This window comes from Drosophila takahashii, chromosome 3R, assembly GCF_030179915.1.
Source record: "Drosophila takahashii strain IR98-3 E-12201 chromosome 3R, DtakHiC1v2, whole genome shotgun sequence".
Lineage (NCBI taxonomy): Eukaryota > Metazoa > Arthropoda > Insecta > Diptera > Drosophilidae > Drosophila > Drosophila takahashii.
The window spans coordinates 11,319,077-11,346,170 of NC_091681.1; the positions used below are offsets into that span (position 1 = coordinate 11,319,077).

The 27,094-nt window shown below is 40.0% G+C and overlaps 7 protein-coding genes across 11 annotated transcripts; 6 read left to right on the forward strand and 1 right to left on the reverse strand.

Annotated features, from left to right (window-relative positions):
- Nucleotides 1-1,512: 1,512 nt before the first annotated feature.
- Nucleotides 1,513-4,424, forward strand: Sodh1 (Sorbitol dehydrogenase 1). The gene is made up of 5 exons (XM_017150355.3): nt 1,513-1,665; nt 2,771-3,240; nt 3,744-3,962; nt 4,023-4,144; nt 4,198-4,424. Exons 1-5 carry the CDS (start codon nt 1,578-1,580, stop codon nt 4,379-4,381), a joined length of 1,083 nt encoding a protein of 360 aa, XP_017005844.1. The 5' UTR covers nt 1,513-1,577; the 3' UTR covers nt 4,382-4,424.
- Nucleotides 4,425-4,429: 5 nt separating this feature from the next.
- Nucleotides 4,430-8,852, forward strand: LOC108063290 (cylicin-2). 3 transcript variants are annotated; one of them, XM_070216379.1, is made up of 4 exons: nt 4,430-5,060; nt 5,117-6,202; nt 6,281-7,899; nt 8,545-8,852. In XM_070216379.1, exons 1-4 carry the CDS (start codon nt 4,553-4,555, stop codon nt 8,590-8,592), a joined length of 3,261 nt encoding a protein of 1,086 aa, XP_070072480.1. In that variant the 5' UTR covers nt 4,430-4,552; the 3' UTR covers nt 8,593-8,852. The 3 variants fall into 3 exon arrangements, with proteins under 3 accessions (XP_070072480.1, XP_017005843.2, XP_070072481.1); XM_017150354.3 differs by having other exon boundaries at nt 4,431-5,060; nt 5,117-7,899; XM_070216380.1 differs by lacking the exon at nt 4,430-5,060 and having other exon boundaries at nt 5,766-5,957; nt 6,014-7,899.
- A 1,289-nt stretch (nt 8,853-10,141) lies between these two features.
- Nucleotides 10,142-11,305, forward strand: dj (don juan). The gene is made up of 2 exons (XM_044396308.2): nt 10,142-10,363; nt 10,421-11,305. The coding sequence occupies exons 1-2, from the start codon at nt 10,240-10,242 to the stop codon at nt 11,239-11,241; spliced, it is 945 nt and encodes a 314-aa protein (XP_044252243.1). The 5' UTR covers nt 10,142-10,239; the 3' UTR covers nt 11,242-11,305.
- Nucleotides 11,306-11,743: 438 nt separating this feature from the next.
- On the forward strand, nt 11,744-12,923 carry djl (don juan like). Its single transcript, XM_017150364.3, has 2 exons — nt 11,744-11,930; nt 11,986-12,923. Exons 1-2 carry the CDS (start codon nt 11,834-11,836, stop codon nt 12,741-12,743), a joined length of 855 nt encoding a protein of 284 aa, XP_017005853.2. The 5' UTR covers nt 11,744-11,833; the 3' UTR covers nt 12,744-12,923.
- A 1,012-nt stretch (nt 12,924-13,935) lies between these two features.
- Mst84B (Male-specific transcript 84B) lies at nt 13,936-16,095 on the forward strand. Its single transcript, XM_017150352.3, has 2 exons — nt 13,936-14,257; nt 14,369-16,095. Exons 1-2 carry the CDS (start codon nt 14,071-14,073, stop codon nt 15,895-15,897), a joined length of 1,716 nt encoding a protein of 571 aa, XP_017005841.3. The 5' UTR covers nt 13,936-14,070; the 3' UTR covers nt 15,898-16,095.
- Nucleotides 15,991-22,471, reverse strand: LOC108063289 (arrestin domain-containing protein 17). The gene is made up of 4 exons (XM_017150353.3): nt 22,337-22,471; nt 21,569-21,724; nt 18,090-18,935; nt 15,991-16,780 (listed from the first exon to the last, which is right to left on the reverse strand). Exons 1-4 carry the CDS (start codon nt 22,449-22,451, stop codon nt 16,626-16,628), a joined length of 1,272 nt encoding a protein of 423 aa, XP_017005842.2. The 5' UTR covers nt 22,452-22,471; the 3' UTR covers nt 15,991-16,625.
- A 143-nt stretch (nt 22,472-22,614) lies between these two features.
- LOC108063282 (PAX3- and PAX7-binding protein 1) lies at nt 22,615-27,062 on the forward strand. 3 transcript variants are annotated; one of them, XM_017150343.3, is made up of 10 exons: nt 22,615-22,740; nt 22,794-23,361; nt 23,428-23,729; nt 24,242-24,482; nt 24,542-24,724; nt 24,828-25,481; nt 25,540-26,088; nt 26,148-26,340; nt 26,404-26,727; nt 26,788-27,062. In XM_017150343.3, exons 2-10 carry the CDS (start codon nt 23,142-23,144, stop codon nt 26,837-26,839), a joined length of 2,718 nt encoding a protein of 905 aa, XP_017005832.2. In that variant the 5' UTR covers nt 22,615-22,740; nt 22,794-23,141; the 3' UTR covers nt 26,840-27,062. The 3 variants fall into 3 exon arrangements, with proteins under 3 accessions (XP_017005832.2, XP_017005833.2, XP_070072526.1); XM_070216425.1 differs by lacking the exons at nt 22,615-22,740; nt 22,794-23,361 and having other exon boundaries at nt 23,595-23,734; XM_017150344.3 differs by lacking the exons at nt 24,542-24,724; nt 24,828-25,481; nt 25,540-26,088; ... (1 more) ...; nt 26,404-26,727; nt 26,788-27,062 and having other exon boundaries at nt 23,428-23,734; nt 24,242-24,379.
- Nucleotides 27,063-27,094: the final 32 nt, after the last annotated feature.

Below are 27,094 nucleotides of genomic sequence, written 5' to 3' on the forward strand. Positions count from 1 at the left end.
TGAACTAGTTGTGGGGTCAAAGTTAGGGTCTGCTTATTTATGGCGCAACCACTTTTGATGTTCTGTTAAATGTCCGCAATGACACATTGAGGACATCCCCTATTTGTAGGAAAGTACAGGCCTGACATAGAAGGACATTAGCGGGGTGTTTTGATCTGCTACTCAGTTCTAAACGGACCAGCCAGGACTTGAAAGCTATAAGCTGCTGATATATTTCCTAGAAGGGAACAAATTTGTACTATTGAACATTTTGTTTAATATTACTTATACGCCGAGTGGGCCGGAAAAAATGGGAATTTTTTTTACATCATTAAAATCATAGAAAAATATTAAATATTAATTAGACTTATGCCTTTAACGTAATGTTAAAATATTTATAGAAGCATTATTCATACGACTAGTTACCGTTAATCATGGTTTTTTTTGCCTTGCAATTAAATATTACATGATAATCAAAATCTAGAATAAAGCGAACTTAGAAATGGTATTACTCTGTTACGTATCAAAGTAATAATGACAATAGTCTCTGGTTTTTATATTTTGTTTGTGTTATAATTTTATCTATATGAGGAAACCCGTCATCACCATATTGAGATGATTTTCCTTCTTTTTTTGGCATAAAGTTTAAAGTCTAAACATATTTTGTTACGTATTCTTGGAAGCCCTCTAAAATCAGCTAAACGAACTAGATTGGGAGTGCCTTGATTTTTCTGAAACACAGCAAAAGTCTCGTTATTTAGGATTCCTTTTATTTAAATTATGATAAATATTAGTCAAGGTATGTACAATACAGTTTAAAAAATGTGCTCAAACTTTAAATGCTTTCGCCTAGTGCTGTACCTAGATGTTTTTAACCATATTGTATGATTGAGTAGCCTACAAATATTTGTGACTCGCGGTAGTAGTATGCGTTATTCCGCAATTACATCGTTACTTTTTCGGTTTTAAGAAAAATTGTTGATAAACGCCTTGTCAACTATTTTGCTTCTGCATCATTAATTAAACAAGCATTGATAGATGATAAATCAGTCTTAATGGCGTTTATTTTAAATTAAAAATCCATATGTTCAATACTAATCCCAATGTGCTTATGAACTACGGAGATAGCCTATCAATAGATGTATGCTCGCTAGAGACGTCTAATGCTCAAAAATAACAGAAATTCAAACGCGAAAATCAACTAACTAAAACGTTAATAAAAAAATCATTTAACGTTCTAAAATTTGACCTGCTAAGCTATCTATCTTAATTTTGAAAGTGGTTTCTGATTATAGCATTGCACAATTTTAGTATACCCTTTACTACACTGCAATAAAAATGTAAACAATCATATCGGAACAGCTGTGTTCAAGTGTTGGTGATAATGTTGATAGCATTTGACCACAATTGAGGGTGGGTGTGGTGTCGATTAGTTTCCTATCGCTATCAGTGTCACCTACGTCACAGAGACTATTAACTGATAGTCGCGAAATGAGAGGTCCACTAATGTAAGCTTTAAAATATTTGAATCAGTTGCGAATCGGCTTTTCAAGCGTCTGGTTGTTAGTGCGCACACTAAATTCGCTCGAAGCATAGAAATGGCCAAGGATAATCTTACGGCAGTGCTGCATGGCATTGAGGACATGCGATTGGAACAACGTCCTATTCCAGAGATAGCCGATGATGGTAAGTAATATGTAAATTAGAAATAATTAAAATAATTTATGGACTACTAGAGGTTTGGCTGCTAATATTGAATTTGTATTACAATGTAGCAAGATTTCTATGCGCACCCAGCTATACGTTTAGTTCAACCCCTTGTTGTTTATTGATAGTATTTCTTATCAGCTTCATGACCCACTGCCTCATACAACACGTTTCAAGGTTAAATTTACATGAAATAATCTTAAACTGATATGAGCCTGAAAGTTATACATCCTCATATTTAACGAGGACGGAAGCTAACTTCGGCAAGCCGAAGTTTTAATATCCTTGCAGATTTCACGAATGAAAACTTGACTAAAATAGCAACATGAATTAATAAACAACAAAATATTCTATAATTGAAAAAAATAAAAATTAAAAATTTTTCACCCTATTGTTCCTATGGGAGCTATATGATATAGACGTCCGATCGGCACGCGCTTTTACCCTGATCAAGGTACGCACAAAAAAATACGATTTGGAAAGTTTCATGGGAATAGCTTATATTCAACGCGAAATATCCTGAAAAACGACAAATTTTGACCGATTTCACCCTATTGTTCCTATGGGAGCTATAAGATATAGACGTCCGATCGGCACGCGCTTTTACCCTGATCAAGGTACGCACAAAAAAATACGATTTGGAAAGATTCTTGTCAATAGCTCTTACACTGAGCGAAATATCTTCATTTTGTGAAATCTATATCCGATTGTTCCTATGGGAGCTATAGGATATAGACGTCCGATCGGGTCGGCTTTCAAACTTGATCTGCGTACACATGTTTTAGGACGACTGTGAAAGTTTCAAGGCGCTAGCTTTTAAACTGAGCTCGCAAACGGTATTGAAACAGACATACAGACGGACAGACGGACAGACGGAAATGGCTATATCGACTCCCCTATTGATCCTGATCAAGAATATATATACTTTATGGGGTCGGAAACGTCTCCTTCACTGCGTTACAAACTTCTGACCAAAATTATAATACCCTCTGCAAGGGTATAAAAAAGTTATAAATATTCTGACAATTGAATGGAATTTTTTTATGGAATCAATACTGTACTTAATGGCTTTTCTCCTGTTTAGAGGTTCTCCTGGCCATGGATAGTGTCGGCATTTGCGGCTCTGATGTGCACTACCTTGCTCACGGACGAATTGGTGACTTTGTGCTCACCAAACCGATGATCATTGGCCACGAATCCGCTGGAGTGGTGACCAAGTTGGGCAAGAAGGTGACCAACTTGAAGGTTGGCGACCGTGTGGCCATCGAACCGGGAGTACCCTGTCGGTACTGCGACCACTGCAAGGAGGGCAAGTACAACCTTTGCCCCGGCATGGTCTTCTGTGCCACGCCCCCCTACGATGGCAATCTCACCCGCTACTACAAGCATGCAGCGGACTTTTGCTTCAAGCTACCCGACCACGTCACCATGGAAGAGGGCGCCTTGCTCGAGCCTCTATCAGTGGGCGTGCACGCCTGCAAGCGGGCAGAGGTCACCTTGGGCTCCAAAGTTCTCATCCTGGGAGCAGGACCAATCGGCCTGGTCACTCTTATGGTATGTTATCCTAAATAAACAAAATATATTGGCCTTTTTCCATAGAAAAATAGTAACTTGGATTAAAAGTCTAAATAATTAATTTTGTTTTTAAATAATTTAATAATTTATAGTTCGTTGAAATACTCGCTAAGAACTTCCCGAAAGAAGATCAGGGCTACCCGACAATAACGGAATTATTTTAGTTCGAAGGCTTTTTAGGACCAAGAAAATATAAAATCGACACAAATATATAATTTTATAATCATAATTATATATTTTTTATAATAATCACAAATTAAATGATGATTTCTTATTTAGAATTAGATATATGACCGCAAATATAAGTAAACGTATGGTCCTTTAAAACAATCAGTACGCGAAACATAAGCTTGCTTTGAGAGGCATCTTATCCGCTTAACCAATACTTTAAATACAACTATTTCCATTAATTGAATAGATACATATTAAAAATATTTTTCAAAATTCGAAATTAAGATCATAAATTCCTTTCCACCTTGCAGGCTGCTCAAGCCATGGGTGCCTCTGAGATCCTGATCACGGATCTGCTGCAGCAGCGCCTGGACGTGGCCAAGGAGCTGGGCGCCACCCACACGCTCCTGCTGAAGCGGGAACAGACCGCCGAGGAGACGGCGGAGCTCGTCCGCCAAATCATGGGCGGTCAGCCGGACAAGGCGGTCGATTGCTGTGGTGCGGAGAGCAGTGCCCGCTTGGCCATCTTTGTATGTTATCTTCCAAGGTCAAGCTTAATTGGTAAAGCTAAATTTCCGACTCTTTTGCAGGCCACTCGTTCCGGTGGAATAGTCGTGGTGGTGGGCATGGGAGCTGCTGAAGTCAAGTTGCCTCTGATCAATGCTCTGGCCCGCGAAGTGGATATCCGTGGTGTCTTCCGATACTGCAACGAGTAGGTGTGGAATTCATAAAAGAGGTTCTTTGATTAAACTCCAATGATTTTAGCTATGCCGCTGCCCTGGCCTTCGTGGCTTCTGGAAAAGTCAATGTAAAGCGACTGGTGACGCATCATTTCGACATAAAGGACACGGCAAAGGCGTTCGAAACCTCGCGAAAGGGACTAGGAGGCGCCATCAAGGTTATGATCCACGTGCAGCCCCGCGACACCAACAATCCTCGCAAATTCTAATTTCTTGTATAAGCCGATAAATATATGTAGCATAGAAAACACAGTACACTATTGCACCACAATCAATAGGCTCTAGTCAAAATCTAACGTTTAGACACACAGTAGTTCCAAAAAACCAAATTCGTCGAGTTCCCGGTAGTGTATCAGTCGACCCCCTTCTTCAGCAACCAAATGGCTGGCTTCTTTTTCGGCGGTATCGCGGCCTGTCGCCGAACCACTCACTGCCTTGGTCTGCTCCGCTCGTCCTACCGACCACTAAGTCTGCATCCACTGCACCACGGACGCCGACGGCACAGCACTTCCTCGGGATCCGGTGAGTCCGGTGAGAAGAAGAATTCCGATCGGGTGTGCCATGGCTTGGGTCAAACCAAAGATTCAAACCAAAGTGCTGGTGCATTGGAGACGACAGCGGCGCCACCAGATCCGCCCAAGGTTCCTGGGGAGCGAAGACCGGAGTCGCCCTACGAGGTCAGGCCAGAGGTACTGCCCATCCAGGATGAGCCACATCGCTCCCACCCCTCGCCTCCGGAGGTCAAGCCCCCAAATCCACACACTATTGTCTGCAGCTCGGACAACAAATATTTACCGGGATCTTCGGGCAATGTTTTGGGAAAAAATGAGACACTCGGAGGCAAGGTGGCTGAGCATGGGTCTCCGTTTAAGAGTACAGAAGCTAAAGGTGAGCCAAGCTAGGATGAAAGTTCGAATGTTAAGATGCACACCTCTCTTCTGCAGATTTTGACGCGAAATCTGAGCCTCAGATTTTTCCAACCTCTACTGTAATTGATCTTATAGAAAGTCCCAAGTATCATTCGTTATCAGGCAGTGAGTCAAAAGATGAGCCCAAAATAGAAGACTTATTCGCAATTGAATCCGAGCTCAAGTCCCTGACAGCGTCTATTTCTGATTTAATTGAACAGCCTCCACTTAAAGCGGAGCTCAAATCCATGGACACGACCACAGCACAACAAAATGCTCAAGGCTTTGTAACTCCATTTCAGATAAACTCTAAGGATTCGAACCCAGCTGAATCAAATGATAAGACCGACTCGAAAGAATCTCAGCTTTCAACAGAATCCAAGAAACAACCGTCTTCTATGACACGTAATTCAAATGGGAGGCTCGATCTCAAGGTTATGCCAAGTTCATTACACAAGCCCCAAACAGGCAAAGCAAGTTCTCAGACCTTGACTCAGTCTATAGCCTCGACTGAAGGCATAAAACGAAGTTGTGAGCCTAAGAACAGTAACGCGAAAACTTCTGAAGGGGGTCACAGCTCCACATTTAATATGCCTGGGGAAAGCAAGATTTCGGGGTTTAAAGGCAATTTGGAGACGCTTAGCGACAGAAGTACAGAATTTAGTCAAATATTAGATAAAATTCAGGAAAGGAGTTTCCAAGGAGCGGCTGACGCAGTCAAGGAAAAGCAGAGCAACAGGGATGTGATCCAGAAGTGGGTAGAACATTTTAAGTTGGTGGAGAAAAAGGCCGCATCCGCCATCGAATCAAACAAACTTAAGGATGTTCCGGCACCTGCCGAGTGTGATAGAAAAAAGAACTCCTACTTCATTGAAACGTTGGTAAAGGAAAATAATATATGGGTACCTAAAAACTCAACCTCTTCCAATTCAGTTTCGTGTCCCTCTGGTCAAAACATAAGCGCAAAAAATACAACTAATTTCTACCCGAAATTATCATTGCCACTGAAAATAGTACCCAAGCACGAAGCCCCAACTGAGTTTAAAAAAACGTTAAAACCAATACCTTCAACCGAACTTAAGTCGAATAAAAATACGCAATTGGATGTCACGAGAGAAGCAAGTAAGCCCACAGAATTTATCCTCAGTCAGCCTACTTCAACTAGAAATTCGAAATATAATGTTTGGGCATCTTCATCAGCAGATTCAAAAAAATCGAATGCTACGGAAAATCGTAAAATCGTTGCCAACGCTCACGAAGAACCTAAAAATCAGTCAACAGAGGAAATTGTGGCCATGTTTAAGGACGAAAATGATAGTGACCAGGCTAAGAATGAGGAGGGCAGAGTCAGAGAATTGTTCGACACATTGGAAAGATTTAATGATAAGCCGGATTCTTTGTGGACTTTGCCAGAACTCTCTTCAGCCACTAAGAATAGTCAAACAGATGTTTTAGCCATGCTTTCATCAGGGTCCAATAAAAACGAAATTGGGACCACTAATCAAAAAGGAAAATTGGATAACACTGACTCGGACAAGAAAACTGAGGATCACTTTACCAAACTAGGCGACTTGGACTCAACGATCCGAGAAGAGGAGTATGTAAAGGTTCAGAAAAACGAAGACAAGACCGATGAAGATTATTTTGCTAGACTTAGTAACTTGGATTCGACCATTCGAGAGGAAGGAAAGGATAAACAGAATAAACAGGCAGAGTCTGAAAAAAGCGAAAAGAAGGATGAGAAGAGTGTTGAACAGAAAAGTTTTGATCTAGCCCAGAAAGTTTCGTCCTTCGTAAAGGCTGCCGGGGAAAGTGGTAGCAGGACCGATGTCACCCAAAAATCAAAACGATTGGACAAAATTCATTCCAAGGCCAAAAGCAAAGTAGAAACGACCTCGGAGCTAACACCTAGCGATCTCTACGATCCAATAGCCCCAGAGATTTCTTCCCCAGCCCCTTTGGAAGCGGGCAAAGCTGAACTTGAAGAAGCCGAGGAGTCTACTCCCAGCCTAGAGGCGCCAGAAGTGAAGCCTAAAAAAGAGGAAGCTAAGATCAAGGAAGCTAAAGTCAAGGCACCCACGGCAGTGGATGAGACCAAAATCAAGGTCAACGAAAAGGATCCGATCCGGGAAAAACAGTTAAACAAGGAAAAGCCACAGCTGGATGACGGGGAACTGTCCCTGAAGTTGCTGGACAAAGTTACGGCTGAGGTGCCAGCACCAGCTGCAGCGCCACCGCCGGCAAAACAGCAAGCCGAAAAGAGCCTCATCCAACATCTATTCGACAGGATCTTTGGCAGAGGAAAAAGCAACGAGGGCAAGCGACGCATGTCCTCATTCACGGGTAGACGGCACCTGAGCACCAGTTCCAAGGTTTCACTTCCAATGCGGACTTTAACGCTGAGTGGCTATAGTAAAACTAAGGTAACAAAGTCAAAGAATGTGTCTAGGACATTCGTAAAATCCGCCAGCAACATACTAACCGAAGCCCCCGAAGAAAAAGCCGATCTACTGGAGGAACCCCTGGTGATCAATCGCCTACAACAACCCGTGCTAGAACCTCCGACATTTGAACTGTTTGCCAAGAATGATGACACCGAAATAAAAGGAGGCTCGCCCGAATGCTCTTCGCCCAAGAAATCGCCGCGAGAGCTTCTGCGGGAGAAGCAGCAGACCAGGCAGATCAAGATCCTGGGCGGATCAGAGGAGTGTGCCAAGAAGATGAAGCGACTCAAGGAACTGACGAAGGAAAAGGACGACGACGACTGCGGCAGTCGACACTTCTCCGCCAGCGTGTCTCGGTTCTTCCGACAGCTCTGGGTAAGTTTGGGTTCACTGAACCGAAAGCGGTTTACGTCAGTCTATATGTGGCACTATCAGACCCACCCAAACTACTATAGAGTACACTTATATTAATTAATTAGCTATTAGTAGTATATATAGTATCTAGATTCTTGTCCTATAGTTTGTAGAATTTTGCCTTATTGTTTGAAAATCACACAAATTAGGAAAAGATATATTTATTTTTCCTAAACGTAGTAATAACGAATTTATTGTTTTTCCTTAAAATATAAAATACATAAATCATCTTTCGAATTTAATATCAAGCGCAGAACACATTTTTTGGGGGCAAATAGAACGGAAATACACAGCCCACTATTATCAGAGACCTTTTTGAATGTCATATCGAGGTGATTGACGCCCAGCTAACTGTAGTATATAGATTAGCTCCATTTCGCGCGACATCGTAAGAAACAAGGAAAATATTCAGAGTCAATTAAAATTTTATACCACCCCGGGGTCTGATAAGGTGTCGCAAATCAGCGTCGGCTCAACTTTGATAGTAAAAGTTAAGCGACTACGCAGTCAAGCAATGAAAGCATTCAGAAGTATAAATAAAACTCTGGGCAGCGACCTAGGTTGTTTGTAGGTCAAGACTAAAAGCTCTAACCGATGGGGGCACAGTTTTCTATCATTCCAGAGGCGGAAAACAACTCAAGCAAAGTCCAATAATGTGCCCATCTTGCCGTTGTAGACGCGAAGATGTCGATCTGAATCTAAATGGATACCTGGCTGTACTGAAAATGTTCCCACATCAGGGGGGTCGATCTGATGACCTTCTGGAATCGAAATAGAACAGCATTTTGGCTGGATCTGGTCCAATCAATGCGGAGCAACTAATAATGTCTAATAATATGCTCTTTAAAAGGACTTACGATTTGGTTTACTGATGTTATTTTACCTCAATAAAATTACTTATTCAACCATTACAATTTGGTGGGGTACTTTTTCTGTAATGATGGGCTTATATAGAAATTTAAATGGTAAAAAGCATTGTAAATACAAGTGTTTTCATTGCTGGCATAATCAAAACTACAGGAAAATTTGCCCAGCTTTTATGTACTTGAGTTTACCGGTTGTGGTTGCAAAGAATTTTATTCTTGAAAACGTTTTTTCTTGAATGTAATGTTGATGTTAAATTTGCGACAAACCTATAAAAAGTTACCTCTGAATCCTGAATTTGGTTATGGGGACATTTCAGAGCATCTTTTTTGTTATACACTTCTGGAATACCAAAATTTACTTTCACTTCTCACCCGAGTGGATAAAGACTTTTATTAGTTATTTTTAGGTGCCGTTATTTTTTTAAAAGATCACAAATTTTCTTTGACGTTTTTCAAAAGCGGAAAGGCCAAATAAATCGATAGATATTTTACTGTATTGTTAAATCAAACATATAAACCTCTTAATGTGGTAAAAAAGAAGGGTCGGTTGCACGCTCAACATACAAAAGTTCTGATAACACCATTCGACTAAATATACTTTCGGAAATATTCTCATTTCGCATACAAAGGCATTCTATTGCAGCGAATGATAACAAAAGCCAACAGAAGTTTTATCCAGGCTTGCCACCATTTTATTTCGATAAATGAGGCTTTTCTAAACATAATTTACTACGCCTATAGTCCAACAGGTCTGGTATTTGCGGTATCTTTAATTTAAGAAAATCGCAATTTTTGTTTGTGATTTGGGATATATCTTGAAGAGTAGTCAACACATTTTGTTACACTTTTCGGAATTAAATAGTTACATGTCTCTTCTAAATGGTCGTTTTTGAAATTTCAATATAATTTACCCACAAGAGAATGTAAGCGCATTTAAAATTTAAAAGTCACAGCCAAGTTTAAAAAGTTTAAAAAGGTTAACTAAAAAAACCCAATTCTGTCGGTCTTTGTAATATTATAGAAAGTATATTTAATTTATTCTAAAAGAAGGGGACTTTTATCCCTACAGCGCAACGTTTCGAAATATTCACTTTTACCTCTTTTACTTCGAGACCAAAAAGAAAGTAAAGTGTTTAGTAGTGCGCTTCGTCACCACGTGGATTTAATTCGTAAAATCTGAAAGGGTATTACAGCTGCGGTATAATCATGTATATATATTATCTCCACCATGTGATGGTCGTTCTTATTTATTTACTTTGGCCCCGGTTATCCTAGATATTAATGTCATTCAAATTCCGATTAAGTTGAAAGAAATGTCTTAAATGGAAATCAGTTTAGGCCTTACTTTCAAAGACTAAACACCATTTTTTGTGAGCTGTTTTTTTTTCAAAATTATTAGTTAATTTTCTATAAAAATTCTAAATTTTATCATAAAATGTTAAAGAGATCCGCGTTGGTTTTAGGTCGATACGCAAAAGACTGCTTTTGCAGTCGATGCGTTCAACCCACCTCTATACGGTTCAAGCATTTCAAAGTTCTTGCTAACTTAAAAAATGAAGGTGGGTAGTGATAGTGTTTTTATTTAAAATAACGTTAAAAGTATTCCATTGGCATAGACATCGGCAATCCAAATGGCCTTCCTAATCAGAGTCATACAAGATTCGGCGGCCAGAAGCACGAGTTTTCTGAACTCGTCAGCCCGATGCAACGACAATTTCTGGACGATCTGGAGCAGCGATCGAATCCATGGTTAAAAGAAGAAAAGCATGAAGATTTCGAAAATATGAAAAGGGAATGCCAGAGGCTAGCCAAGCAAATCAGTATGGCTGGTAAAAATGGCGACATCGAAAAGGCCTGCAAGGAACTGGCTCAAAAAGAGAAGTGCAAAAAGAAGGAGTTGAAAAAAAAGTGCAAGGAGTTGGCAGAAAAGGAAAAATGTGAGAAGGATAAACTGAAAAAAAAGTGTAAGGAAATGGCGAAAAAAGCCGATCCTTGCAAGAAGAAAGAGGATCCTTGCAAAAAGAAAAAAGATCCTTGCAAGAAAAAAGAAGATCCCTGCAAAAAGAAAAAAGATCCCTGCAAGAAAAAGGAGGATCCCTGCAAAAAGAAGAAAGATCCATGCAAAAAAAAAGAGGATCCATGCAAAAAGAAAAAAGATCCTTGCAAGAAGAAAAAGGATCCTTGCAAAAAGAAAAAGGATCCCTGCAAGAAGAAGGACCCCTGTAAGAAAAAAGATCCCTGCAAGAAGAAAGACCCCTGTAAGAAAAAAGATCCCTGCAAGAAGGACGGCGGTGATATGAAAAAGAAATGCAAGGAAATGCTCGAAAGGGAAAAATGCAAAAAAATGGCCAAGAAGGAGAAAATGAAGAAAATGCTAAAAAAGTGCAAGAAGATGGCCAAAAAAGATAAATGTAAAGACCCGTGCAAAAAGAAGTAAATTACCAATCTAAGTTTACCCGGATCAAACAATTTAATTAATAAATGTTTTAAATTACTTTTAACTCGGTATGATGCGGATCTATCTACAGTTGTGGTTTTTAAATAAAGGTTAGCCAATTGGGCGGAGCAGCTTGAAAATTCTGTTTTTAATTTTTCATAATGCAATACTACATTCACAAGTTCTTTTAATCCGTTAAAATATTGTGCTATGGTAGATTGCTTTAACGAATGGCTAGACTATTATGCTAATAATATAACTAACTATAGCTGATATAATATAACTAACTAACCCTTGCGGTATTAATTGGAAGTCTGATGTTTTGGAGATTTGGGACTATATTTCAGTATCCAATGCATCTCAATAAGATGCGTTGCTTTATTAGCTTCGTTCGACCATTGAAGTTTGTTTCTTTTTTTCATTTTTTACAGATTACCTTTGGTGTTAACGTCACTCAAATTCCTAGTTGTTAGGTCTTTGATATTTTATTTAGTTTAGTCCCTTTTTTTATAGACTAAACAAGAAATTTTACACTTTTTTTTTCGAAATTTATTGTGATTTTTGGTCATTAACGTTAAAATTTTACCTTGCTATGTTTAAGAGGTCCGCGTTGATTCTAAGCCGGTGCACACTGCCTTCCTTTAGTCGAAACCACCACCTAAAGGTTCTTGCAAACCTAAACAATGAAGGTAAGACTTGATCCTATGACCTTGATTAAAATGTTAATATTATTGGTTGGCTTAGAAATCTGTAAGCCCGATGACCTTTCTTGTCAGAGGCCTAAGAGATGCGGCGATGGCTTAATGGGAGTGATTCAAGTCCAGAAACACGAATGCTCTGAACTCGCCAACCCGATGCAGCGACAGTTCCTTGATGATCTGGAGCAGCAACATGGCCAAAGGATAGGACCGAACCGGTGGTTAGTAGAAGAAAAGCCTGAAGATCTCGATATAATGAAGAGAACGAGTCAGAAGCTAGTCAGGGAAATTACCATGAAAGGTCACGATAGCGATGTAAAAAAAGTCTGCAAGGAACTGGCACAAAAAGAAAAGTCCGAAAAAGAAAAATTAAAGCAAAAGTGCAGGGAACTGGCAGCTAGGGAAAAGTGTGAAAAGGATAGACTTAAAAAGAAATGCAAGGGAATGAAGAAACAAGAAAAGAGCAAGAAAAAAGATCCTTGCGAAGAAGAAGACCCTTGTGCGAAGAAAGAACCATGCCCAAAAAAAGATCCTTGCGCTAAGAAACCCAAAAAAGTTGACCCTTGCAAGAAAGAAGATCCTTGCAAAAAAGAGGATCCGTGTAAGGTAAAGAAGGTTGATTGGAACAAAAAGTGCAAGGAAATAGCAAAAAAGGAAAAGTGCAAAAAATTGGCAGCGAAGGAAAAGATGAAAAAAATGGTAAAAAAGTGCAAAAAACTTGCCCAAAAGGAGAAATGCAGAAAACGGGCCGAGAAAGAGAAATGCAGGAAAAAGGCTCAAAAGGACAAATGCAAGAAAAAGTGAACCCGTAGCAGTCAATACGGAAACAAAATTAAATGACTTCTAATATAACTACTACCGGATAAAATATGGAGTACTATTTTTTCAAACATGGGCTTAGCCGATCTGGTTTTTCAACTCGTATATTGAGAATGAAAAGCTTTAATAATATTTTAAATTATAATGAAAAAATATTTTTTTTTTACTTTTAGTTTATCCTTTCGCAAATAAAATACTCTAAAAGTATTTTTTTGGTGCGACTTTAATACATTATTTTCCGTCCCTTATTTTCTGTAGACAGATGGTAATAACAGCAAATTTTAACGACCTTTTCGGTTGGAATGTTAACTAACTTTTCGATGGAGGCGATATTTGTATGTAGAATACGGGATATTCTTGATTGACAACGAAATTATAAAAGCTGGTTAAATGAACATTTTGTAACCTTCAACATGGTGCAATACTTTTTAAAAAGAGGCCACGAAATTAATGTCAGTTCGAAAACTACTTTAAATGTAAGTTTGTGTGAAAAGGCATTTCTATACAAAACAATTTTCAAGGCCTACTTTTGAAAACTATTTTGTATAGAAATAGTTGTTGGAACTGCCTTACACTTTTACACTTTACAACGTTTGCAACGCAATTGAACAATTTTATTTTATAGGTATATGGGACGTTGGGGAATTAGCTATGATACTATAGCCATGTACTCCTAAATGTTGTAAAATTTTAAATAGGTCAAGGCACGTAATTCAAAATGACGGCAAACATCGGTTTTTTGTATTCTTAGCTATACCGCGCAGCCCATAGGTAATTGAAAATAATTTTGTATGGGACTTTTACTCAGGAGCATTTAAATATCATGGAAAACTTGAAATGGTTCGTGATTTGGATTTTCTACGATTTCGTGTCAGTGCTGTATTTTCGATTGATTTTAGACCAGGGACCGTAAATAACAGTTATTTGTGATTTTTATTTTAAAAAGACTACTGTGATATTTGTTTTTAAACGTCAAAAATAACGTTCTTTTTACTCTTGCATTTCAACAAATCTGGAAAGCAAATAAAGTGTTATTTGTTTATGTCTATAAAGTGCATAAAAACCAATTAAATTGTTGATTAAAACTTGTACAAGTCTCAGGAGGCCTTTTAAAATAAAAATCACAAATAACTGTTATTTTAAATAACTTCGATAATAACGTCAAATTCAGAGTAATTATTTTCCAGTTTAAGGAATATCATGGCGCAGATCGGGTCAAAATTTTCATAGCTTTTTAGTTTAACTCTTTTCAAAAGAGTCTTTTGGCTTTAAAATTATCCGTTGACTTTTAGCAGCAAAATTAAAAGGAATTATGTTAAAACGAGCCTCATTGGCTATGTGCCACTACCCGGATGCTTGTTTCCGGGCCTGCAATTGCTGCAGGTCCATCTGGATGTATAACGCAGTAACACTCGACGAGGACCTGAAAGCTGTTCAAAAATCGAACCAGGACTATTGGAGAGCGCCGCTAAGACTGCGAAATGAGATTTCCCAAGAAGGTGGGTTATTACTGAGGTTATACCAATTCAAATTAACAACTTGACCAATATATGTCAAGATGATTGGTTCTGTTTCATATTACAGTTTTAAAGTTTCTTTTTTTTGTTTAGGCACCAGTGATTTTCATTGCCCACGACCCGATCAGCCGTTGCGATGTGCATTCCTGGGGGATCTGGAGCAGCTGCTGAAGCAAAGAATGCTCAATGCCGAGTTCTCCGACCTTGAAATGTCCTTGAAACGGAAAGTTAATCCCGAAACAGCCAGCTCCGCCGATGGATGCGAAAATGGATGCGGAGGAGGCAAGAGTGTGGGTAAAAAAAAGGGGAAAAAGTGTGGCAAGGGTGGTGGAAAAAAGGGTGATGATGGGGAAGACGACAAGGAGCAGCTCAAAAAGCGGTGCAAACAGTTCAAATCCGAAAAAAAGCTCAAAAAGTGCAGAGAAAAGGCCGCAATGAAAAAGTGCAAGAAAGCGAACAAGGCGAAAAAATGTCAGAAAAAGGCGGAAATGGAGCAGTGCCTGAAGTGCATCAGAAAAGAAAGAGGAGGAAGTGAGGACGAAGCGAACGAAGAGGAGAAAACGGCGGACAAAGAGGAAGGGGAAGAAGAGGAAGGCGGCGAGAAAAGCAAGAAATGCCCCGACGAAGAGGCAGAGCTGGAAAAGCTAAACAAACAAATCCAGAAATTGGCCGATCAACTCAACTGTGAAAAGTTGGCCAAAATAGAGGCCATTAAGAAAGCCTGTCGCGAGGAGAAAGAAAGGAAGGAATGCGCCCGAAGAGCGGAAGAGGCCAGGAAGAGAGCGGAAGAAGAGAGAAGGCGGGCAGAAGAGGAGGCAAGACGACGTGCCGAGGAGGAGGCGAAAAAAGGGCCGGAAGAGGATCTGTGCGAAATAAAGAGACAGTGTGCCAAGATGGCCAAGGAGCAGCGGCAGAAGGCGAAGGCCGCTCAGAAAAGACTCAAGGCCCTTGCCGAAAAGGCCAAGTTCAAGAAAATGAAAGAGCAGTGCAAGAAAGTCGCCGCAATTCAAAAGTGCCGCAAACAGGCCAAAAAGGATAAGGCCGCCAAAGCTAAGGCAGAATGCGAAAAGGCGGCAAGAGAAGAGGCCGCCAGGCTCAAAGCCTGCCGAGAAGCTCAGGAGGCGAAGAGAAAAGCTGAAAACGATCTGAACGCAAAGAAAAAAATGTGCGAAAAAGTCAATAAACAGAAACAACCAAAGAAAGTTGACGTATGCGCAAAATACAAATTCGAAGAAGAAGTCGAAGAATGCCCCATAGAATGCCCCGGCGAAGCTGTGAAAGTGGCAAAAACCGCAGTTAAGGAGGAACTCAAAAAGGAGGTCAAAAAGGAAGTCTCTGCTACTCTTCCTCCCCCACCTCCACCCAAAGCTGCAGCCCCACCCCCTCCACCACCCAAAGCTGCAGTAACACCTCCTCCCCCACCTCCACCACCCAAGGATCCCAACCGACTCTTCCAGATATGCAAGAAGCTAGCCGAAAGCAAGATAAGACAAAAGAAAAAGAAAATCAAGGCGCTACAGGCCAAATGCAAAAAAATTGTTCTAAAGGAACAGTGCAAGTGCGAAAAGAAAGCCAGGAAGGCCAAAGAACTGGAGAAGTACTGCAAGAAAAAGAAGAAGTAGAAGTTGTACAAGTACCTTGGTTCTAAATTCTCAGATTTCCCATCAAAATTTAGTTCCGCAAAGTTAACAACTTTGGCTGTGCCCTCGTAACCATTCTTCTTCTTTAATTTTTGTGTTTTATTACGATTATAGTCGTACATCAATTTCAGGCACTATTGCTGGCTTATAAAATGAGAAAAATAATTTTGAGCAGCGTAATTGCATTTTTGAATCGGAATTGACTAAATTGTGCGTATATACGATTGTTTATTCAGATGCAGTCAAAAGGGTAAAGAATAAAATTTTTTCTTTTAAGTCCCTAAAGTACAAAAATAACAGGTATATATAACAATAACAATCTTTAGATTGGATCCAAGACAGATTTGATACTTTCCACTAATTAATCAAGTAATGGTTTCAATTATTAAAAATATATTTGTATGTAGGTATACTATAACGAATATAACATTAAAAACTGAATTCAAATTATATCTTATTATTTTTTGCAAGTTCACCTTTTGACTGCAGCAGTTTGTGCTTTCTTTTTGGACGGAAAGCTTTTATTCAATAAATGCAAAGCCGATCAAAATTACGAAAGAAAAGATTCCTCTTCAATACCCCATATCTTATATCATTTAGTCATCAAACTTCCAGAGGCAACTAGAAAAAAAATTTGAGTACAATTCGCTCTGTTGTGAGCTCGCGTAAAAGTTTAACTATTGTAGAATATCATTGTTTGAGAGATTCGTTCATTGGTTCGCTGGCGGTGCAGTGGCATTGTTGAACTGGAAGGTCGGATAGCGGGGAGCGAAGGCTCCGTCACCGATTATCTGCGTATGCTCAGAGTCGTCGCGTCCAGCGATGGTCGGCGCCTTGTACTGGGTCTCCACAAACTGTGGGGGCGCTGCAAAAATTTATAAAACTTTATTAGTACAGAGTTTTATCATATGTTAATAAGCTCGAAGAGCTTCAAAAACAAATTTAATTTAAGCTTAGTATATCAATAAAAAGCTAACGAAATGAAACGATTTTATTATCGGATATAGGAGAGAGGTCTGTAGGTTAGGACGGTCTGTAAGTTAAGACACTCAATTTTCTCAAAACTTATCCACTAAAAAAATTGTTTTTATTTTTTTTTGTAGTCCTTTTTAGTGACAAAACTTTTGGGGAAAACATTATAAGCCAGGCTCTAGCCAGATTAAAGCTGTGATAGTCGTGTACCATTTTTCACCAAAAAAGTTTTTGTCTACTTTTTTCAAAATTCCATTTAAAATTAATAACGTCCTTAAATTAACTTGGTAAGAGATTTAAAACATTAGTATATTAACTGTTAACTAATAAAAAAAAGAATCAGCTTAATGTGACAGTCAGAACAAAAGCTATTAATTTTTTCCCGAAACATCCTATTTTGTGTAAGTTGAGACACCCGTTTTTCATACAAAAAGGCCTTAGGCCAACAGAGGTCGCTTTCTGCCTAGTACATTTCTTTGATATTAGGGGAAAAGTGAATGTTCAAAGAGCCTTTTGATTTTAATTGTTATTTGGTCTAAGTTCTTAAAAAATGGATGGGAAATAATTTAGTATGAACTAAAATTGATGAAATTAACATAAATAAATAGTTCCTTATAGTTTGGAGTACTTTTTGTGTGAGTATTATTGACTTTTAAAAGTGTCTCAACTTACAGACCTCTTTTTCAAAATGTCGTTTTTTGGGACTTTTCAAAAAAAATATTTTTTCAGTTTTCCCTAAGAAATAAAATTTTTTTTTGTGTTTTTTATTAAGCTTATAGACTAACCTTTCGATTAGTACCAAATGCGTAAAGTTTCATAAGTGAATGTCGAAATGGCAGATTAAAAACAAAAGGTGTACCAACCTACAGAATCCTCCCCTATGGTTTTTGGCTTCAAAGTTGTTCGGGTTTAACTGTCTTTACTTTTCATTACTTACTTACTTTTTGTTTTTTAAAAAAAAAAACAAATAAATAAAATGTCGAAATAAATGAAATTCTAACAATTTGTACAACTTTCTAGTAAATTTACTTACATTAGGAAGATTTCTAGTAAAAAATACTATTGTATTATAAAGTTTGATTTAGAAAATCAAAAGACAAAGAAAGTAGACTGTGAACAAAATTGACGTTGATTGATGCAGGAATACAAATTCGCATTTTTCAAGCCCTTCTATTAGTTTATAGAGAAGAATTCATACTCACGTATATTGGGATACAGGGAACCACCACCACCAGTGCTGTCAGCCACGTTCCATCCCAGTGCACCACCCACGCCATCGCCGCCCGGGGGACTGGCCGGACTTACTGGCTGTGTGGGCGCCAGCGATGGATCCTCAGACTGGACGGCCGAAGGAGCATCTGTAAACTGGGTGGGTGGCCTTACTCCAGCCAATGGAATGGTGCCCAAGGTGATTGGGACCTTGCCGGTGAGATTGCGGTGCGGACCGCTGACATCGCACTCCACGTGCAGGTCGTAGTCCAAAGCGATAATCCCGCAGTTGAGAAGGTTGGTCGGTGGCAGCGCCGGAATTTCCAGTTGCTGCGTGAATGTGCGCGACTCTCCTCCATTGACTGGGCCAACACTCAAGTTGGCTATGATGACCTTGGACTCACGCTTCTCGCTCCGAGGCTGATTCGTGTGGAAGGTGACCAGCTTGCGCAGTTCAAACTTCACTGCGGTGAGATTCACATTGCTGGTGTTGTCCACCTCGCAGGTGATAGGCAGTATCTGGCCCGAAACGAATCCTGTTTGCGGTATGCTCGTGATAACGGCCAGCGGTCCCGAGCGACAGCAAAAGCAGCAGAAGGACTTCTCCAGCTCAAGCTTAAAAGGTTCCTTGACGCGTGGATTGAGGTTCAGATCGACAGGTGCTATGACTGTAAAGGCCATCTTCATGTCCTGATCGAATTTCCAGGGACGATCAAGCGTCACCTTAATGGTAAAGCGCACGTGGCCGAATTCACCCTCAAAGGAGGAGGGAAGATTGGGCGGAAGGGCACAGGTAAATGGATAAGTATGAGTTCCAGGCGGAAGTTCTGTCTCAGAACCTGAAAAATTGTAATTTATAATTAGCTTCATTGTTAAATAAGTATTTATAACTTCTTAAATATACCTATTAGTCGTTTTTTGTATATATTCTGATTTAATTGGCCCGATTATACTTGTTTATATTAACTTCTAATCTGTGGCACATTTATACACGCTAGGGTATCACCTTCCGCACACATCCAGTTATCTTTGGTACAACGTTTTAGTATATGTACACCCAGAGAAATGTGGGACTATTTTTTAGGTAACGTATGACCTAAAAAATTTAAATAGACTAAAATTTCAGATTTAGGTAATGGGTTACCTAAAAATATTAGCATGTGGACTATGTTCCTACTTTTTAGGTAAAGCTAAAGAGATTTTTATAGGCCATCGTAACCTTCAAATTGGTCCATAAGACCTAAAATTTAGGAATAATTTAAAGTCGATTATCACTCACAACTTAATACAAATATTGGTCCCTAATATTAATAAACAAATTATTCGGTTTTTTAAGTTTAATGTTAAAAAATTTTTTAGACTTTTCTTAAAGCTAGTGATGGAAAAGTTTCAATATATAAAATCAATACCTACGTGGACTATTTTCCTACTTTTAAGGTAATAGTGCCCTATTCTAAAAATAGAATTCGCCTGAGCCCCTTGAAGCAGGCTTTGGTTTTGCCGCAGGGCCTTTAAGTAGTTCCGTAGACCAGAGGCTAGCCTATTGGACTCTCGCGCAGAAGACCCGGGATCGATTCCCACCGAGGACAAAATAAAGTGATTGTTTTTTCAGAAAGATAAAATATTTGCTTTTCCGAATAATACAATATAAGCAATTAAAATAATCAAATATGTTACTATCAATAGTAAAAATCCTAGCTTTTTTTTAAATACCTAATATTTAGGTAATTCTGACCTAAAAATCTAGTCCACTAGCCATTTTTTTAGGTAACCATTACCAGAAATAAATTCAAGACTGCGTACAAAATATAGTCCACATGGACAACATTTTAGGTAATGCATGGCCTTGGCGCGTTTTTCTGGCCATATTTCCTAAAATTTTAGGTAATTAGGCCCCTTTTTAGTCCATTTTGTTTTCTGGGTGTATATAGCTCTGACTTACATTAGTTAGCTATTTTGACTTGTTCAAACGTTCTATAGAATCAATCATTTAGTTAGTTTCGTTCGCTGACAACGATGAAATCACAATTCCTCACCGCTGGGATCCTATTCTTCCTGCTCTTGGGACAATCATATACCCTGCCGCAGGAGCTCAATCCATCGGATTTTCAAGACTCCTACACAATAGTCCAGGAATTGCGCCCTTATTATACCCACGAACGCCCCGAATGGAGAAAGAGAGCACAAGAGTCAACGAACACTCGTTTAAATCGCAGACCATAATGGACTTTTAAACGTTCTTTTACAAGTAGCAGACGGCGTTACATTAGAGTTTTATGTCTTTAAGTAAATTCAAAATTTATTGTAATACGTAAACTATGCATTATAAATTGCAAAAATGTAATTTCTGTCGATCTAGTACTTACAAATTATAAAAGCCTCAGAAAAAAGATGCTGTCATCCTTACTGGTGGAAACTTTCCACTGAAAAGTAAATCGTTTTAAGGTCTTCTGGGCGTTTTTCTCGAAACCACGGCTTTGAAGCCGGTGGACACGATAGCTCCAAAATGTTTTAAATTCTTTCAATATATTTGGCATTTTTCATTAAATTTAATCATTATGAAACGGAATAATTTTAGTCTAAAATTTCTTTTTTTACAATTCCGTAGTTTAAGCAGTAGATCTCGAGCATTCTTATTAACAAATTATAGTATGTTTGTGAAAACTTCTATATATAATTACTAATTAGTTATCACCATCCGTACTACGTTTGGGTATATATAGTTCTGACTTTATTGCAATTCTAAATTGATAAGAGCGTATTTGCCTTGCTAAAATATTCCACAAAAAAAAATCATTTAGTTCGTTTCTTTCGCTGACAATTTCTGACCGCTGGGATCGTATTCTTCCTACTCTTGGGACAATCTTTTACACTGCTGAAGGACTTCGAACATTTGCCCACTAATACCCGTTTGTCCTGGCACCCTAAATATACTCCCGAACGCGCAGTATGAAAGCAAAGGGTCAATAGGTTGTCAAAGAACGGGCGTACATATCGCGGTTCATAAGCTTTTTTTTTAAAGGTATTACATAAGTGATTAATGTTTTTAACTAAATTTAAACGCTTTCAAGATCAGGGATTCTCTAACAAATTCAATTTGGTTTTATAAAAAGCCCATTATTTATTTAAATATTATAGTTCTGTATACAATCAGCTTTTTAAAAATTCGATGAAAAATATGTTAGCTTGGATACAATTATTTTAATGATGTTTTGATGAGAAATAGGTATAATATTTAATTTGTACTTATCCTTAAAATCACATATATTTTTTCTGTAGTCTGTACTCCTTTAAAATTTTATTGCACTTTAATTTACGAAAAATATCACTTATTTCGTGTACAATTTAAAATTTGGACCGGATCTACAGTTAAGTCGATCTGAACCTTAAAAACTATATAAGACTGTGACATGGTAAATCTCGTCATAAGAAGATACTAGGAAAAGTCTTTTATAAATTTGTGTGTACTTACTGTTCTTCCCGCCCAGCAGATAGTACTGGATCTTGAAATACTCTTCATGGCCCTTTAGTTGAGTCACCTCGTTCTCCGTCTTTCCCTCGCTGGTGGTCACATTCTTCTCCTCTGTCCACTCTGTGTTGGCCTCTCCCAGGAAGCGGATGATGATTCCTACGGGGAACAAGTGGCTGTATTTACCGAATGACAATCTACGACGTCACTGCTGCTGTTTAATTTTAGCTATAAATAATATGAAAAGCTCGTCGCGGCATATACAACGGATGACATCATCGCCACCAGACAGCATCGCTCACCCGTGTTTGGTGGCCTCAAAATTTGTGGAATGTTTGTCACATTCGTAAGTTACATACCCCCTTCAAATCTATTTATTTACTTTCTTTTGTGTTCACACATGCAGCTATTTATAGTTTGTTATCGCCCAACTGGGAAGAGGAGAAAGTGCATTTATTTGAAAGGGTCAACAGCCTTAAGCTATAAGTGAAAACAAGGTCGTTTAAAAACTAAAAGACCAACCCACATTTTTGGGTGGGCACCGGCTTTTGGTGACAGGATTTACAGGAAATCTTAGTAATGCAACAAAGAAAAACGACAACTGCACATTATACATAATATAGATAAGTGTGCTATATTTATATACCCAAAACATCAATTAATCACTGACCCAAACAAAGGTGTGTCACTTCTATGACTAATAGAACGCATCTGGGTTTTTAATTAACATTTACTTGCACTGCCCACAAAAGTAATTTCATTTGCACTTACCTCGAACTTTTTTGGGCGAGTCAAATGTAAATATCACCTGACCGTTGACGGTCTGACCCGCGTAGTAGGTGTTCCACGGATTATCCAATTGTATTTCACAACCTTTTAAGCCCATTGTTGAGATTCTGTGGCCCAAAGCACCGATAAATTAACGACAAGTTTGGTCTGTTTTTAAACGCCGAAATCAAGATTGGTGATGGGAGTTGTGCGTATATAGGGATGAACAAATAAAGTACATATCTGCCGATATTTCAGTATTACCAGCTCTTATTGATGCTAGCCTGGGGTAATAAATTTTTAAAGAAAATTTAAATCTGTCATACGTTAAAATGTTACAAACTAAACGGAACATGTCAGAATTTAACGTAACGACTCAAGATAGCTCCTGTTAAATTTTCAAATAGGTAAGATTTTTCAGAACTAAAACATATTTAATTCCATTTGAAACACTCTATAGCAATAATAATAAGCTAAGAAGAACTACAAATTAATGCGAACATGTGCAACTAAAATATGTCAAAGCACGTCTTTTAGTTGATTAAATTTCTAAAAATGAAATTTGTATGGAACAGCTGACCAATTCAACAATTAATCAATTTAGGGAATACCCCTAATATTTATAAATCGGAACTAAAGAGACAACGTGCCCTTTCCACCTCTACTCGGAACTCACGGGCACGATATATTTCAAGTTCCATCACTATTACAATACGACAGCAAGAAGAAGAACTTTTGCGAAAATTCGCTTTTCTTCCGAGTTTTCATTGATTAAACAAATCCCAAAGCAGCAGCTGCAGCGTGGGAAATGTCGCTTTTTCGCAAGCCGAAGAAAATCCAGCGTCGCGTGTTCTCCAGCAACGCGGACGAGGAGGAGGACGGGACATCCTTGGACCCGGACGCCGAAATGGAGGCGCCTCCGCCTCCCATAATTTCCGGAAAGAGGGACAAAGAGAAGAGCCGGAAGGCCATAAAGCCGCAGGAGGACAGCAGCAAACCGAAGGCGCTGCTCAGCTTCGCTGATGATGGTGAGTTATGGCGGGATGCAATGATCAGAAGGGTTCCTAATCCGCAACCCCCTTGCGTCCTTGCAGAGGACGACGGCGAGGTGTTCCAGGTGCGGAAATCGTCGCACAGCAAGAAAGTGATGCGCATGCTGGACAAGGAGCGCCGCAAGAAGAAGCGCGAGGAGCGGGCGGAAAACAGCGGACATCCCGGTGGCGAGAATGGTAGTACACAGCATTTAGAGTCGTCCGGTGGACCATCTGTGGGTCCTGCCAATTCCAACTCGAATCCTGCCAATGCTGGCAGATATAAAAGTGCCAGCGATCAGAGTAAAAGTAAAAAAAGTGATAATCATATGATCCAAACCGAAATACGCACAGACGACTTTGTGGTAAGGTTATTATTATTCAATTTCTTCTACCATAATACCGTTTAACGAAATTTTCAACATCAGAAATTACAACTAAATTATCGTAGAATGATTAGGAGCAAAGATTACACGACTAGCTTGAATGAGTTTAAATGTGTATTTAGAGTTTAGATTAATTTGTTGGCTTTATGGCCGTTGTTAAAAACAAGTAGCTAGACATTGATTTGTTTGCCGTTTTAAGTAATCTGTGATGGGAAGTATCTAGGTAGTAAATCAATTACTTTACAAATGGAAATGTACAAAATATTTTGAATGGCCAAGACTTAACAATATTTACCACACCTAAAGTTATTTTAGCCATGTATTAGTTACAAAGCCCTCTATCTACCTAGTTATAAAACCGGTACTTTTCCCACCATCGACTATGATCGCACGTTTTCCTTCCTTACAAGCAGCATGAATACTTCAGCAACACTCTAAACAAAATCCTCTTGAGATCCCCAATAACATAGTTCTTATTCCTTGTCCCCCAGCTAGTGGTAAAGAAATCAGAAACTCCTGAGGCAATTCTGAATGGTCGGGCCGCCCTTTGTGCCGGACGGGAGGATGTGAGCGACGAAGACGACATGCAATCAGAGGATGGTGGCCACGACAAGACACGGCACCGCTTCTCCAAGCCGGAACATTTGAAACAGATGCTGGAGAGCGGTTCCATTCCTGATGCAGCAATGATACACGCTGCCCGGAAACGTCGCCAAAGGGCCAGAGAGCAGGGTAAGATCGATTTTCTACAATTAGAAAAAAGGCTAACCTATTTGTGTGGCCAATTCCAGGTGCAGGCGACTACATACCCGTTGAGGAGCCCAAGGAGCCGGCCAAACTGAGCACCCGCCTGCCTTGCGAAGACGTTGAGGGCGACCAATCGGATGACGAGGAGCGCATGGACATGAACGACATTACAGGACGCAAGGAGCGCGAAGAGCGGCGCGAGCAGTTCTATGCCGTCGAGAATGATTGTATGTAGAGGGGGCCCAGTCCGATTCGCGGCCAGAAACCGAGCCAGGCCAAACACAGGTGATATTTGTTAACTATTGCTAACCTTTGCTCACTCCTCTGCAGCCACCGACGGAGACTCTGACCGCGAGATGAACGAGTGGGAGAACCAGCAGATCCGCAAGGGTGTCACTGCTGCCCAGTTGGTGCATTCGCAACACGAAACCGTGCTCTCCCGTTTCATGATCAAACCTACAACCCCCGGAGGTGGAACCGGCATGGATGACGGAGATTTAACGGCGCCGCAGTCCACATCCACCTTGCTGGAGCAGGCCTATGCGAAGAATGCCCTCGACCGCAGCAATTTAGCGGCAGCTGTGCGCTCATCTGCCAAGACCAAAAAGGAGAAGGCCAAAGCTACGGCATTGAGAACGCCACAGGAAATTTTCGCCGCCATTCAGTCACGTCTTAGCGAGCTTAAGGAGCGATCGGCGGATCACACCGCCAGTATGGCGAGAATTAGTATCGAACTGAAGGCATTAAAGCTCCAGCAGCTGGAGTGCCAGCAGAACGCACCAACAGCGGCGGCCAAATACAAGTTCTACCAGGAAGTAAAGTGCTATGTGAATGACCTGGTAGACTGCCTGTCCGAAAAGACACCAGTTATCAACGATCTTGAGAAACGGGCACTGCAACAGTATGGGAAAAACCAGCGCTATCTTGTGAATAGAAGGCGGCAGGATGTTCGGGATCAGGCCAAGGAAATTGCCGAGGCAGCAAGTATGAAAAGGATGTTCCTTTCCTATCGAAATACGTTAATAAATTTCCTTTTATTCAGAACCTGCATCAGCTGCTTCCCGTCGTGCGCCAGAATACGAAGAGCAAGTACGCCGTGCCGCTGAAAGGGAGGGTCGAAGGACGCGTCGCCGGTGCGAGCGGGAGCGTAACGACTTGCTCTCTTCCCACCTGGATGGAATGTCCAGTGACGACGAGATCGCCGACCAGCAGCAGGAACAGAGCGTGGCGGCCACGGCGCAGATAGAATCCCAGTCGGTGGAGGCCTTTGAGGATGTTACCGACGACTTTAGCAAGATCGAGCTGATCCTTATGAAGTTCTATGCATGGCGAAAGACAGACATGTCCTCGTACCAGGATGCATTCGTAAGTCTGTGCCTTCCAAAACTATTGGCGCCACTGGTGCGCCACGAACTGGTTCTTTGGTCGCCTCTGCTGGATGAGTACGCGGATATAGAGAATATGCGGTGGTATCAGGCATGCATGCTCTATGCTTGCCAGCCAGATGAAACTGTCGAGCAGCTCAAGAGCGATCCGGATGTAAATTTGGTGCCGGCTCTCATCGAGAAGATTGTGCTACCCAAGGTTACCGGTGAGTTTCTAACCTCTTCTACGAAAACGGCTGTAAGAAAGTGTTTAATCAATTTGTAGCTCTGGTCACGGAATGCTGGGACCCTCTGTCGACCACGCAGACCCTCAGATTGGTTGGATTCATCAATCGGTTGGGCCGCGACTTTCCGTTAAGCGGGACTAATAAGCAACTTAACAAACTTTTTGAGTCCATCATGGAACGCATGCGGCTAGCCCTAGAAAACGATGTATTTATTCCCATCTTTCCTAAACAGTAAGTAGACAATTTTCTAAAAATGTTAGTCACAACGTTGACGTTTCCTTTCATTTAATTCAGAGTGCAAGAGGCGAAGACGTCGTTCTTCCAGCGTCAATTTTGCAGCGGCCTGAAGCTGTTCCGCAACTTTCTAAGTTGGCAGGGCATTCTGGCTGATAAATTGCTGCGGGAGCTGGCTATAGGAGCATTGTTGAATCGCTACTTACTCTTAGCTATGCGAGTCTGCACGCCAAACGATGCCATCAATAAGGCTTACATCATTGTGAATACTTTGCCGACGGTTTGGTTATTGCCCAACAGCGAAACACTCAAGAACCTGGAGCTTTTTATAGGATACATAAAACAAACTATAGAGAGCTGTGATGCAAGCAATCCAGTTTTTATGTAAGAAATAAAATCCACTTTTTTATATTTAACAACCATTAATTCCCTTTTCTTTTTTAGGCAATCCAGCGATAAGGCCAAACAAATACTTCAAAGACTTCATAGTTTTTAAAGTGCAGGGACTACCGTTCACTTACCGCTCACATCAATCTAACAATCAAATACTCGTTGTACAACGCATGAAAAGCACAACAAATATCTGTCTTGTTAGCAAATCTTGTATCTTAAGACTCGAAACCATGTATATAAATAGCAAGTGCTCAGTAAGACATTTTCTAAAGCCCAGCTTGAGCTTACCAAACTAAATTGAGTAAAAGCCCTTCCAATCCAATCAATTCTAAATCGTTTTCCTATGAACATAAACCTT